Source organism: Gymnoscopelus braueri (genome assembly GCF_963280865.1).
Source record: "Gymnoscopelus braueri genome assembly, chromosome: 12".
Taxonomy (NCBI): Eukaryota; Metazoa; Chordata; class Actinopteri; order Myctophiformes; family Myctophidae; genus Gymnoscopelus; species Gymnoscopelus braueri.
Window position 1 is genome coordinate 33,109,947 of NC_137614.1, and position 14,588 is coordinate 33,124,534.

Here is a 14,588-nt window from a genome sequence, read left to right on the forward strand (position 1 = left end):
ATTGCATATAAAAAATACATTTATGATGTACAGTATGTCTTTTTAATTGGCTTAGATCACTTCTAAGTGCCAGGTTGTTCCAGATTGAGGCTATTGACCCCCATCAAATGTGCACTTCACACCTAAATATGGGCCATTTGTAACAGGAATTTATTCAAAGGTTTGAAAACCACTGCATTTAGGTTAGAAACACTTTGAATGGTTAAGCATGCATTCTCTAATTAATGTTTGTCCTGCAAGTGTAAAGTGTAACCTGAAAACCTTATATTATTGCTTTCGTTTTTCCCTGCTAAATGTCTCTCCTTTCATTCTGCTGTAGTTAGGTAATAATTAAGTTATCAGTCCAACCCTGATTTTAAAGCAGATGCCTAGAATTACATAATTACGGTGCTTAGTGCCGGAACTTCCGAGGTACGCACGCGTTCGGGGAGACCCCCTCTACACCGCCACACTCTCCGCTAAGCGGCACTAAGGTGTAGACAAAAGTGGCGGGCCGTCCAGTGAGGTCAGGGGTCAGAAAAGGACCTTTTTCAGTGCATAGCCTATACAAATTGGACACTGGACAGGAGACGGTGCTTAGTGCCGGAACTTCCGAGGTACGCACGCGTTCGGGGAGACCCCCTCTACACCGCCACACTCTCCGCTAAGCGGCACTAAGGTGTAGACAAAAGTGGCGGGCCGTCCAGTGAGGTCAGGGGTCAGAAAAGGGCCTTTTTCAGTGCATAGCCTATACAAATTGGACACTGGACAGGAGACGGTGCTTAGTGCTGGAACTTGCAAGGTACGCACGCGTTCGGGGAGACCCCCTCTACACCGCCACACTCTCCGCTAAGCGGCACAGGTGTATTTTGAAAAGTGGCGGGCCGTCCAGTGAGGTCAGGGGTCAGAAAAGGGCCTTTTTCAGTGCATAGCCTATACAAATTGGACACTGGACAGGAGACGGAGCTTAGTGCCGGAACTTCTGAGGTACGCACGCGTTCGGGGAGACCCCCTCTACACCGCCACACTCTCCGCTAAGCGGCACAGGTGTATTTTGAAAAGTGGCGGGCCGTCCAGTGAGGTCAGGGGTCAGAAAAGGGCCTTTTTCAGTGCATAGCCTATACAAATTGGACACTGGACAGGAGACGGAGCTTAGTGCCGGAACTTCTGAGGTACGCACGCGTTCGGGGAGACCCCCTCTACACCGCCACACTCTCCGCTAAGCGGCACAGGTGTATTTTGAAAAGTGGCGGGCCGTCCAGTGAGGTCAAGGGTCAGAAAAGGGCCTTTTTCAGTGCATAGCCTATACAAATTGGACACTGGACAGGAGACGGAGCTTAGTGCCGGAACTTGCAAGGTACGCACGCGTTCGGGGAGACACCCTCTACACCGCCACACTCTCCGCTAAGCGGCACAGGTGTATTTTGAAAAGTGGCGGGCCGTCCAGTGAGGTCAGGGGTCAGAAAAGGGCCTTTTTCAGTGCATAGCCTATACAAATTGGACACTGGACAGGAGACGGAGCTTAGTGCCGGAACTTCTGCGGTACGCACGCGTTCGGGGAGACCCCCTCTACACCGCCACACTCTCCGCTAAGCGGCACAGGTGTATTTTGAAAAGTGGCGGGCCGTCCAGTGAGGTCAAGGGTCAGAAAAGGGCCTTTTTCAGTGCATAGCCTATACAAATTGGACACTGGACAGGAGACGGAGCTTAGTGCCGGAACTTGCAAGGTACGCACGCGTTCGGGGAGACACCCTCTACACCGCCACACTCTCCGCTAAGCGGCACAGGTGTATTTTGAAAAGTGGCGGGCCGTCCAGTGAGGTCAGGGGTCAGAAAAGGGCCTTTTTCAGTGCATAGCCTATACAAATTGGACACTGGACAGGAGACGGAGCTTAGTGCCGGAACTTGCAAGGTACGCACGCGTTCGGGGAGACCCCCTCTACACCGCCACACTCTCCGCTAAGCGGCACTAAGGTGTAGAAAAAAGTGGCGGGCCGTCCAGTGAGGTCAGGGGTCAGAAACGCAAACGCGGTCATTGGACGCAACCCCACACAACCCCACACAACCACACACAATAAAAGAATACAGACAAGGCTTTGAAAGTTTAAAAAAAAGACCTTTTAATTACTCTTTACTAATAAAACAGTGTACAAATTATCAAAAAAATAAATAAATAAAGTTTCCAATATTTGTTTTTAAACATTGCCAATTGTCTTAAGGTGGACTGAGAGGCTACTTTAGTAGTTTAGTAGTCACAGATTTGATCAATTTACTTTATGTGTGTGTGTGTGTGTGTTAATAACAGCACTCATTATTCAAACACAAATCATGCAAAACTGTAAAAATGTGGAAGTTCTAGGAAGTGCAAACCACACTCAAAAGTATAAAATGGTACTGCGTGCAACGTACCTAAATGCAAACATCACTCAAATGTATAATAAACGGGTACAACATGCAATGTACCACGGTGCAAAGCTTTTGGAGCTGGGCTTAAAGTCACAAATCGTACAGATAATAACAAGTTGAAATTATGTGGTGGCAGCAAAGACTTTGCTTTGAAACACAAGAATAGACAGAAAGACGATACGAATTATCTTCCCATTGCTAAAGCAATACACGCAATGCAAAAACAACACACAGACAGAGACAATGTCAGCTTCTGGAGAGATGTTGCAATAGAACTTGGTTGGCCAATTAGTTCACAAAAAAGAGAGATGCTTTCTGTTAAACGTCTCCGTCAAATTTGGCAAGCAAATAGAGGTGATGTGAAAGGCCTTATTAATCTGTTTGATGAGGGAGACCAAAATACTCTTGCTTGTTCAGTTGATATTGGGAACATCCAGGATATGGATGACAATAGTGGATGTCCAGATAGTGGTGATACCTTGACCACAGAGAAGAAACATATTAGTGCATATTCAGATAAAGCTGACAAGATAGCTGCAGAGGTTCTACAAGCTAATACATCTGCTACACCCATGAAAATGCATGTGGGCAAAAGAAATGCCAAACATACACTAGGTGATGAGTGGGTGAGGCCAAAAAACAAACAAAAAAAAACTGTCTATTGCATTTGTGAAAAAACAAATGACCCAGCAAAAGCTATGCTTGAATGTAATCTCTGTGGAGGCTGGTATCATATGGACTGTGTGGGAGTTTCACCGAGTCGAGACTTTGATACTCTCACTTATGCCTGTTTATCCACCACTTGCAATCATGAGGCATTGACACAGGGGATTCTATATACAGAAAGAAATTGCCGTGTTCAGGTGCAGCCTAAGCCATTTGTGCACCATGGAGAGGAGGAAAAGTTGGTAGTGCAAGACAGCCCTGTAGTTGAACAGCCTTTTGTGGAACGTGAAACAGATCACTCCCCTGCACTTCATGAAAGCCCTGTAGACTATGTTTCGGCCCTACAAGAGCCGTTTGTGGAAATAGAACAGTCCTATGCACTTCATGAGTGCCCTGTAGATGAACAGCTTGATCAGTCTGGCAATCAATCTGTGGTGGGTCAGCCTAACATAGGAAGTGAGTGTAAATTGAATAGTCTTGAAGAGGATGACATACAAATGCAGACTCTAGATGAAAGTACTGTTCAGAGTGTCATGGGACCTGGTGCAACACTAGGACCCTTCAAACACTGTGCCCTTGAACCTACTAGCTTTACTTTGCAGGCTTCCGAATGGGAACTTTTTCACTCCTACAGAGCCAAAGGAAATAAGACTTTTAAGAGGTATGAATGGCAAGAGTTATTTGCCAGAAAGCTGAAGGAATCAAATCCTTACTGTATAATACGTATTGCTACCATCAGAAAAACATACAAGCCATGTTTTTGTACCATACGAGCATGTAAGAGTCATCTGATGAAACAGGCAAGTCACATTTGCAAACAACAGTACTTTAATAGAGATTATAGGTTTAAATTGGCTATGTTCATCTTCAGCGCTTTAGTTAATGCCAAAACACTGAAACAAGCAGGTAATATAGTATCTGCTGCTTGTATTGTACTTGGTAGCAAAAGGAACTCCAGCGAGGTGGAAGCTAGTATTGGCCGCATTAAGTATGAAACACAGAAGCTGCCAGGAATTGCAGGAATTATTGATAAAGAGCATGATCGAAAAGACAATTCATATGACACTGCGGTTGATGATATATTTTTTCAAAATCCAGGGCACACATTTCATGCTAAAACAATCCATGGTGTCACTCAAGAATTAGTCAAGAGCATCCCAGCGTTGTCCTTGTCAATGCACAATGACCCACTAGATTTGATACACAAATTATTAATCTGGTTGCATGATTGTAGTGTCCAAACAACTGCTATGGCAAAACATACAGACATCTGTAAAAAATGTGCATCGAAAGTTGAAAGCATTTCATGCGCGCCTACTGTTTTTGCATTACCGCTGACACAGAAATGTGAGTCCCTCAATTCTCTTTTCGAACACACAATCATGGAAGGTGAAGGTCAACAGAGATGTACAGCATGTGATTCAGCAATGAAGAGACAAATATGTTGGATTGATGCTCCTGATGTCATTACTCTTTCTGTGTCCCGTGTTGATAATGGTGGGACGGTGCTCCACACGCCTGTAGTCCCATCTGATATAATCGAAATTCCCATTCGTGACAGCAGTAAAATTAAGTATAAGTTGGGCTCAATCATTTGTCATGTAGGCTCAGTGGCCAAAGCCGGACACTTCTGGGCACATTTGCTTTATGACAATGTTGTAATTAGAGCAGATGATACAAATATAAACATCCTTCAACCAGCAAATGCATTGCAATTGGCAAAACCACATGGGTACATTTATTTCTATGTGAAATGTAATGATGCATCACTTAATGCTGGCATCACAATAGAGGACAATTTGGAAGATATTGGCCATGGTGTGGATGTGTTTTTTTGCAATGAAAGACCAAATCACAATATGTTTGAAGCCATACCATTACCAATACTAACATTTCTAAAACAGACATCTGCTTTCCAAAAATGTCACACACGGCTTGCAGCAGCAGCATGAGCAGCAGCAGCAGCAGCAGCGCAGTCCCCAGCATTGTTTAACAAAGCGCTTGAGAAACTCAATGTTGCCAACACTCAGGTGGTGTCATTAGTGTCTCGGCAATTTTCTATGACAGACGTGTGCCACATATTAGACAGCTTTGTGGATGACACACTTGGGGCTCCTTTCCTTGGAAATGACCTGCTTTGCCTTAAAAGTCTTGGTCGCTATATTTGTACTCAATGTGGTGACCAGGCCGTACCATCTAGAAAGAACAAGTCACAACTCATAGTGCAGCCACTTGAAGTGTCACAAAAAGGCATCTTGGATGCAGTTGCAAAAACATTTCCTGCTCAACTTGACCAATGTAAAACATGTAAGCAGGACTTAAGCTTATCAACCTATAAAGTAATTCACAGCCCACAGTCTTTACTTCTCCTGCTAAGATCTGGTGCAGAAATTCCAAAAACGTTCACTCTCTCCTGTCTGTACCACCAAAATGATTATGCTGTGTCCAGTATTTGTGCATTTTTTGATAAGTCACCATATGTGTCATTATACACCTGTAAAGACCAGCAATGGCATATCATGACAAATGCATCCAATGACACAGCAGGCTATACCTTTGAGCTGATGCAAAAAATACTGACCACAGCTAGTTTCTTTGTCGTGTCATACGAAAAAACGAATAGTTTGAAACTAATCAACTTTCCGCAGGTCAAACGAAAACATAAATGCACAGCCAGATGCAAACAACCCAAGCAGACAAGGGATAGAAAAGTGAGACCCATTTCAAAGCCAACTGTGAAGAATAACGGGTGGCTGAGTGATAAGACGATCGATGAGTACCATCAGCTCTTGCTTTCTGGTGTTGAAAAAAAAGCGTATATTTGTCCCAGCACTTTTGTCAGCCAACAGTTACAGAGTACTTGGTGTGATGACATCAGTGTCCTGCCAGATGTACCACGAGCATCAGGCAATTGGTGGAATTATGAGTTGGTGATATTGCCTGTCAACGCAAATAAGTCCCATTGGGGAGCCATCGCGGTAGATTTCTCAAAAAAGACAGTGAAGGGTGATGTTATAGCATTAGATGTTGTGATAATGGATTCACTACGTGTGTATGAGCAAGACCTGGTTAAGGTATTTTTTCCACTGCAAAAGTACTTAGCCTTACAGTACTTTGCATTGTATGGCAGAGGTATGAGTATCACATTTAGATATGAGTGTTATCACAGTTGTCCCAATTTCATAGCACAAGAAGACGGCAGCAGCTGTGGTATTTTCACTTGTTTGTTTTCCAAAGCTATTCTGTTTGATGTGAGCCTCAACACTTTCAAAAGCCAGCGTGAAAAGCGAGATTGTGTTATGTATGAGTTGTCAGGCGGAAAGTTAATTCTCTGAGTACAAAGTTTAAGCATGTACTGTGATGATTTACCTTACCTTGGACAAACTACCTAAAAGGTTCTGTTGTGTCTATGTTGCAGGAGAACATTGCCAATGGAGGAATGCAAAGGACCCGAACTGACATCTTCCCAAGACACCAGGAGGGAATTTCATTTTGGTCTTGCTTTTTTTTCCTTTAGGTTTTGATTTAATCTAATTTTATTTTATTTAATTTTTTAGTCTTTGTGCTTACTGTGATCATCAAAAAACAAACGTTAGAGCACAAGACTATGCAATGTTTGGACTGAGCTGGTTTTGCTTTATATACGTACATCTATCTTTTGATAAATTTGTGGTGTGTGTGTGTGTGTGTGTGTGTGTGTGTGTAAAATGTTTGCACTTTATGTTTGCTGTGTTGCACTTTTGAGTACATTGCACGTTGTACCCGTTTATAATACATTTGAGTGATCTTTGCACCGTGGTACATTGCATGTTGTACCCGTTTATTATTTATTTATAAATAGACATTTAAAAAAATTGTGTGGGGTACGCAGTTCCAACAGTGATGTTTGCATTTAGGTACGTTGCACGCAGTACCATTTTATACTTTTGAGTGTGGTTTGCACTTCCTAGAACTTCCACATTTTTACAGTTTTGCATGATTTGTGTTTGAATAATGAGTGCTGTTATTAACACACACACACACACACATAAAGTAAATTGATCAAATCTGTGACTACTAAACTACTAAAGTAGCCTCTCAGTCCACCTTAAGACAATTGGCAATGTTTAAAAACAAATATTGGAAACTTTATTTATTTATTTTTTTGATAATTTGTACACTGTTTTATTAGTAAAGAGTAATTAAAAGGTCTTTTTTTTAAACTTTCAAAGCCTTGTCTGTATTCTTTTATTGTGTGTGGTTGTGTGGGGTTGTGTGGGGTTGCGTCCAATGACCGCGTTTGCGTTTCTGACCCCTGACCTCACTGGACGGCCCGCCACTTTTTTCTACACCTTAGTGCCGCTTAGCGGAGAGTGTGGCGGTGTAGAGGGGGTCTCCCCGAACACGTGCGTACCTCAGAAGTTCCGGCACTAAGCTCCGTCTCCTGTCCAGTGTCCAATTTGTATAGGCTATGCACTGAAAAAGGCCCTTTTCTGACCCCTGACCTCACTGGACGGCCCGCCACTTTTCAAAATACACCTGTGCCGCTTAGCGGAGAGTGTGGCGGTGTAGAGGGGGTCTCCCCGAACACGTGCGTACCTCAGAAGTTCCGGCACTAAGCTCCGTCTCCTGTCCAGTGTCCAATTTGTATAGGCTATGCACTGAAAAAGGCCCTTTTCTGACCCCTGACCTCACTGGACGGCCCGCCACTTTTCAAAATACACCTGTGCCGCTTAGCGGAGAGTGTGGCGGTGTAGAGGGGGTCTCCCCGAACACGTGCGTACCTCAGAAGTTCCGGCACTAAGCTCCGTCTCCTGTCCAGTGTCCAATTTGTATAGGCTATGCACTGAAAAAGGCCCTTTTCTGACCCTTGACCTCACTGGACGGCCCGCCACTTTTCAAAATACACCTGTGCCGCTTAGCGGAGAGTGTGGCGGTGTAGAGGGGGTCTCCCCGAACACGTGCGTACCTCAGAAGTTCCGGCACTAAGCTCCGTCTCCTGTCCAGTGTCCAATTTGTATAGGCTATGCACTGAAAAAGGCCCTTTTCTGACCCCTGACCTCACTGGACGGCCCGCCACTTTTCAAAATACACCTGTGCCGCTTAGCGGAGAGTGTGGCGGTGTAGAGGGGGTCTCCCCGTACGCGTGCGTACCTTGCAAGTTCCGGCACTAAGCTCCGTCTCCTGTCCAGTGTCCAATTTGTATAGGCTATGCACTGAAAAAGGCCCTTTTCTGACCCCTGACCTCACTGGACGGCCCGCCACTTTTCAAAATACACCTGTGCCGCTTAGCGGAGAGTGTGGCGGTGTAGAGGGGGTCTCCCCGAACACGTGCGTACCTCAGAAGTTCCGGCACTAAGCTCCGTCTCCTGTCCAGTGTCCAATTTGTATAGGCTATGCACTGAAAAAGGCCCTTTTCTGACCCTTGACCTCACTGGACGGCCCGCCACTTTTCAAAATACACCTGTGCCGCTTAGCGGAGAGTGTGGCGGTGTAGAGGGGGTCTCCCCGAACACGTGCGTACCTCAGAAGTTCCGGCACTAAGCTCCGTCTCCTGTCCAGTGTCCAATTTGTATAGGCTATGCACTGAAAAAGGCCCTTTTCTGACCCCTGACCTCACTGGACGGCCCGCCACTTTTCAAAATACACCTGTGCCGCTTAGCGGAGAGTGTGGCGGTGTAGAGGGGGTCTCCCCGAACACGTGCGTACCTTGCAAGTTCCGGCACTAAGCTCCGTCTCCTGTCCAGTGTCCAATTTGTATAGGCTATGCACTGAAAAAGGCCCTTTTCTGACCCTTGACCTCACTGGACGGCCCGCCACTTTTCAAAATACACCTGTGCCGCTTAGCGGAGAGTGTGGCGGTGTAGAAGGGGTCTCCCCGAACGCGTGCGTACCTTGCAAGTTCCGGCACTAAGCTCCGTCTCCTGTCCAGTGTCCAATTTGTATAGGCTATGCACTGAAAAAGGCCCTTTTCTGACCCCTGACCTCACTGGACGGCCCGCCACTTTTCAAAATACACCTGTGCCGCTTAGCGGAGAGTGTGGCGGTGTAGAGGGGGTCTCCCCGAACACGTGCGTACCTCAGAAGTTCCGGCACTAAGCTCCGTCTCCTGTCCAGTGTCCAATTTGTATAGGCTATGCACTGAAAAAGGCCCTTTTCTGACCCCTGACCTCACTGGACGGCCCGCCACTTTTCAAAATACACCTGTGCCGCTTAGCGGAGAGTGTGGCGGTGTAGAGGGTGTCTCCCTGTACGCGTGCGTACCTTGCAAGTTCCGGCACTAAGCTCCGTCTCCTGTCCAGTGTCCAATTTGTATAGGCTATGCACTGAAAAAGGCCCTTTTCTGACCCTTGACCTCACTGGACGGCCCGCCACTTTTCAAAATACACCTGTGCCGCTTAGCGGAGAGTGTGGCGGTGTAGAGGGGGTCTCCCCGAACGCGTGCGTACCGCAGAAGTTCCGGCACTAAGCTCCGTCTCCTGTCCAGTGTCCAATTTGTATAGGCTATGCACTGAAAAAGGCCCTTTTCTGACCCCTGACCTCACTGGACGGCCCGCCACTTTTCAAAATACACCTGTGCCGCTTAGCGGAGAGTGTGGCGGTGTAGAGGGGGTCTCCCCGAACACGTGCGTACCTTGCAAGTTCCGGCACTAAGCTCCGTCTCCTGTCCAGTGTCCAATTTGTATAGGCTATGCACTGAAAAAGGCCCTTTTCTGACCCTTGACCTCACTGGACGGCCCGCCACTTTTCAAAATACACCTGTGCCGCTTAGCGGAGAGTGTGGCGGTGTAGAAGGGGTCTCCCCGAACGCGTGCGTACCTTGCAAGTTCCGGCACTAAGCTCCGTCTCCTGTCCAGTGTCCAATTTGTATAGGCTATGCACTGAAAAAGGCCCTTTTCTGACCCCTGACCTCACTGGACGGCCCGCCACTTTTCAAAATACACCTGTGCCGCTTAGCGGAGAGTGTGGCGGTGTAGAGGGGGTCTCCCCGAACACGTGCGTACCTCAGAAGTTCCGGCACTAAGCTCCGTCTCCTGTCCAGTGTCCAATTTGTATAGGCTATGCACTGAAAAAGGCCCTTTTCTGACCCCTGACCTCACTGGACGGCCCGCCACTTTTCAAAATACACCTGTGCCGCTTAGCGGAGAGTGTGGCGGTGTAGAGGGTGTCTCCCTGTACGCGTGCGTACCTTGCAAGTTCCGGCACTAAGCTCCGTCTCCTGTCCAGTGTCCAATTTGTATAGGCTATGCACTGAAAAAGGCCCTTTTCTGACCCTTGACCTCACTGGACGGCCCGCCACTTTTCAAAATACACCTGTGCCGCTTAGCGGAGAGTGTGGCGGTGTAGAGGGGGTCTCCCCGAACGCGTGCGTACCGCAGAAGTTCCGGCACTAAGCTCCGTCTCCTGTCCAGTGTCCAATTTGTATAGGCTATGCACTGAAAAAGGCCCTTTTCTGACCCCTGACCTCACTGGACGGCCCGCCACTTTTCAAAATACACCTGTGCCGCTTAGCGGAGAGTGTGGCGGTGTAGAGGGTGTCTCCCCGAACGCGTGCGTACCTTGCAAGTTCCGGCACTAAGCTCCGTCTCCTGTCCAGTGTCCAATTTGTATAGGCTATGCACTGAAAAAGGCCCTTTTCTGACCCTTGACCTCACTGGACGGCCCGCCACTTTTCAAAATACACCTGTGCCGCTTAGCGGAGAGTGTGGCGGTGTAGAGGGGGTCTCCCCGAACGCGTGCGTACCTCAGAAGTTCCGGCACTAAGCTCCGTCTCCTGTCCAGTGTCCAATTTGTATAGGCTATGCACTCCTTTGAACAGCATTTATCCATTTAGATAAATTATTAATGTTTTAAATCCGTTTTTGTTACACAGTAACATAATATGTGTTATATAGCTTCGTTTAAATGCTTAATTTATAGTTTTAATGTGCAAATGAACCGTTTTTCAATGGTTTTCAATGGTTTCTTTTTACTCTAGAGGGTACTCTTATTCTGAAGAGATCGTCAACCGGAAGTCTTATTTCTGCTCCGTTATTTCTGCTCACGGAACACAGATTGCAACACCATGATATGAAGAAGTCGGCTATAATCGGGCTTAGAAGGTAGGCTCCTGGATAAATCAATTATGTTCCAATTAATAAATGCACTTCACAATTGTGGCTAATGCCATGATGCAAAAACCGGGTGATAAATTATTTAATGATGATGATGATAATAACAATAATAATAGAAATAATAATAATAATAATAATAATAATAATAATAATAATAATAATAATAATAATAATAATAATAATTATACAATTTATTTGAATAGCACTTTTTAAAGCAATTACAAATCACTTCACACAGCATTCAAAAAAGAGAGAGAAAAAATAAAAAAATTAAAAAAAGCATACAAAAGATAAGAACACAAAACAGACTACAATCAGGTAGTGAAACCAAGCCTATAAAAGTGTGTTTTATGGTTTTAAGAAATGATTTAAAAGAGAACACTGGGACCATTCAATGAGGGACCATACCATCACACTGATATAGCATGTTAATGTTAGACTATTTGTGAAGGGGTAAAACCAATTCCCCCCTCAGTTTCATGACCAATGAACGTTAGACAAAGACAACACCAAGTGATGTTAGACATATTAACTTCCCTCATAGTACTATTAGGCCTAGGTAAAAGTACACAATAACATTGTCAGCTTAAGACATTTTAACCACATTGCAGGACATTATTTAAGTTTCTACCACATAATGTTCCACCTCCCAGTAAGAACCCTTAAGTGTCAGCAAACTGTATCAAAGTCTTAGATAAAACTTTTGAACCCACTTTAATCCTATCTGTAAAGCTGAATAACTCTAAATTGCCAGATTATTTACAAAGTTTCAGTGTGACTCTATTATTCGCATATTATCTCCTACTCAGCAATAAGCTGCTTATCAAGGAGGAATTTAGTTCCCTTGACAAGGCTGGTGCCTGCTACTGTAAATGCAACACAAAATATATCAGGTTTGCATAAACACTTCACAGGCTTTTTGGCATGGTGTAAAAACCAAACTTAATCATTCATGTGTTTAGGCTATCTGGGCTGGAACAAATCTTGAACTTTCCAACTATTTCCATCTTCCAAGTAGACCTTCACACACACCACACAATTGTGGAAAGACATCACAGTATATGGTCATACTTTAGACAAAAACCTATATATTTGGTGACGTGGACTTCAACTGCACTTTATTTGTCACACAAGTTTACAGCTGTACAACTTATCCACAAATTAAATAATAAGTTACATTTAAATAATAATATCTGCAGACAATATCAAATATATGAGCGTACTTACAGGTCTCTAAATAAAAGACATCACGTAGCACTTTTTAGTAACAGCTATTTAGAAATACCAAGTAGGGCATAAAACATCTTGCAGATAAGAGAGAACCAAAAAGAGAAAGCAATAACTTTCAGTTGGGTCTTAAAGGAGAAACTGACAGGGGAGTACAATTCTGCCTTTCAGGCAAAAGGGAAATGACAGAGCTTAAAAAACACCAGACTGTCATCTGAGCTGAAGAAGCAAAAACACCCTGAGAAATGACCTTTGCATTAACTAAATGTCTGATAGCAACATATGCAATAAGCTATGCTGTACTTTGTCATTTCAAGTAGGCCTACTAATAATAATGAATCAACCCAAAAGTGGGACCAATGTCAAAACTGCATTGGGCTGACAGTTGCATTATGAATATTCTTTTGCTGGAGAATGTTTCTTACATAGCAAACTGTTCAATTTACTTGTCAGAGGTAATAGATATGTTGGTTATTTTGGTCAATAACAATGAATAATAAATGTATTATAAGAAATGAATCTGATCAAGGTATCAAGCTGCCACTTGAAGCATGTGTATTCTTTATACATTCCAGATATAGCCTGCATTAATAATTCTTGTTTTTGAGGAATTTACTTAACAAAATATTGTAGCTTCAAACTGCCTAGCCTCCTGTTTAACTCAGTTTCAGCACATTTGTGATGCTCTAGATTTCTATGGGCTGCTTCGAACATCACAAGTCACAACTCTAACATTAGGTCTACTGCTTCAGGACTGTCTGGAATGCATAACTATGTCATACATGTTTGTATGGCCTAATTAATGACATAGTAACAGCCAGTGGTGTAAAGTACATTTACTCAAGTACTGCACTTTAGTATAATTTTGAGTTAATTTTACGTTACTGAAGTATTTCCGATTTTCAATACTTCTACTTCTACTCCACTACATCTGAGAGGCACGACAATTATTTGAAGAATTTAGTTACACGTTACTTTGCACTGCAAAGTAACGTGTAACTAAAGTTTTCAAATAATGCAGATTATAAAACATGCATTAACCTTTAGCCCTATTTTATACATAGGCTATTTGAAAATAGCCTATCTACAAGCTCACGTCACGATGCGTTATTTAAGCTTGTTGTAACTGCTATTAAAAAAAAAAAAAACTACTTTTACTTTTGGTACTTTAAGTATATTTTGATGCCAAAACGTTTGTACTTTTACTCCAGTAACATTTTGAACACATAGGCCTTTTACGTAACAGAGTATTTTCATATTGCGGTATTGCTACTTTTACTTAAGTAAAATATCTGAGTACTTCTTCCACCACTGGTAACAGCTGTCTAGAAGCTCATCTACAGCTACAGCAATGAACACTAGTGTGTCTTGTCATACTATGATAGTATGACAAGAAAGACATTCTAGCTTATATAGCTTATAGACAGCTTGTTCTATGAACACACAAGCAAGACTGTGTAGTTTCACCACCCAACAAAAATATTTTCTCACCTTAGCCCGTGGTGGTGTTACCTTACCTTCAAAATTGCACCTTGCCTGCACAACTTGTCCCCATGCCTTATCGATCAATCAATGGGTTTATTTTATAACAGTCACAAGGGTGGAAGCAACACTGATCAGACTCCAAGCATTCTTACCATGTCTGTCCATCCTGTGGTCACTGTGATGATAGTCCTCAAGTTACAACATCTGCTGACACCATAACTAATGTCTTGTTAAGTGAATAGTCATAAAACACCGACATGAGAGCTTCTTATTATAGCCCATCTTTGTTATAGCGATCGTTCCGCTACACGGTTTGCTATCTCATAGGAGTCTTAAGCATTTCTACGGGAAGTCGCGCGGTCCAAACAGTGCACAGTGTTGGACTAGTCTGTGATAGTGGTGGTGGAGTGGTGGTATAATATAAATTTATTATTATTGTGCAATATTAGTGTGCTCTTCAGCTAGTGGTTGCCTAGGCAATGGGGGGAGTGGGGATGGGTACAGAATCCAATGCAAAATTGAATAACAATAACAATAACAATAACAACAACAACAACAACAACAACAACAACAACAACAATAATAATAATAATAATAATAATAATAATAACAACAATAATAATAATAATACATATTATTATTGTTGTTGTTGTTGTTGTCATTTGGTCCAGAAGTCCTTTATGTCTAATGTAAGAGATAACAGTGAATAACAGAGAAAACAGAGAGATTTAA

The 14,588-nt window shown here is 43.7% G+C and overlaps 1 protein-coding gene across 2 annotated transcripts in view; it reads right to left on the bottom strand.

Moving 5' to 3' along the window:
* Nucleotides 1-14,186, bottom strand: part of atp13a2 (ATPase cation transporting 13A2) — a 39,540-nt gene extending 25,354 nt beyond the window's left edge. Inside the window, exon 1 of one of the 2 annotated variants that reach the window (XM_080445656.1) lies at nucleotides 14,009-14,186. In XM_080445656.1, coding sequence (XP_080301782.1) covers nucleotides 14,009-14,021 — 13 coding nt within the window. In that variant the 5' untranslated portion in view covers nucleotides 14,022-14,186. Of the gene's footprint in view, nucleotides 1-13,888; nucleotides 13,903-14,008 lie in introns of those variants that run through there. The other variant, XM_080445658.1, reaches the window with a different exon arrangement.
* Between the last annotated feature and the right edge of the window lie 402 nt (nucleotides 14,187-14,588).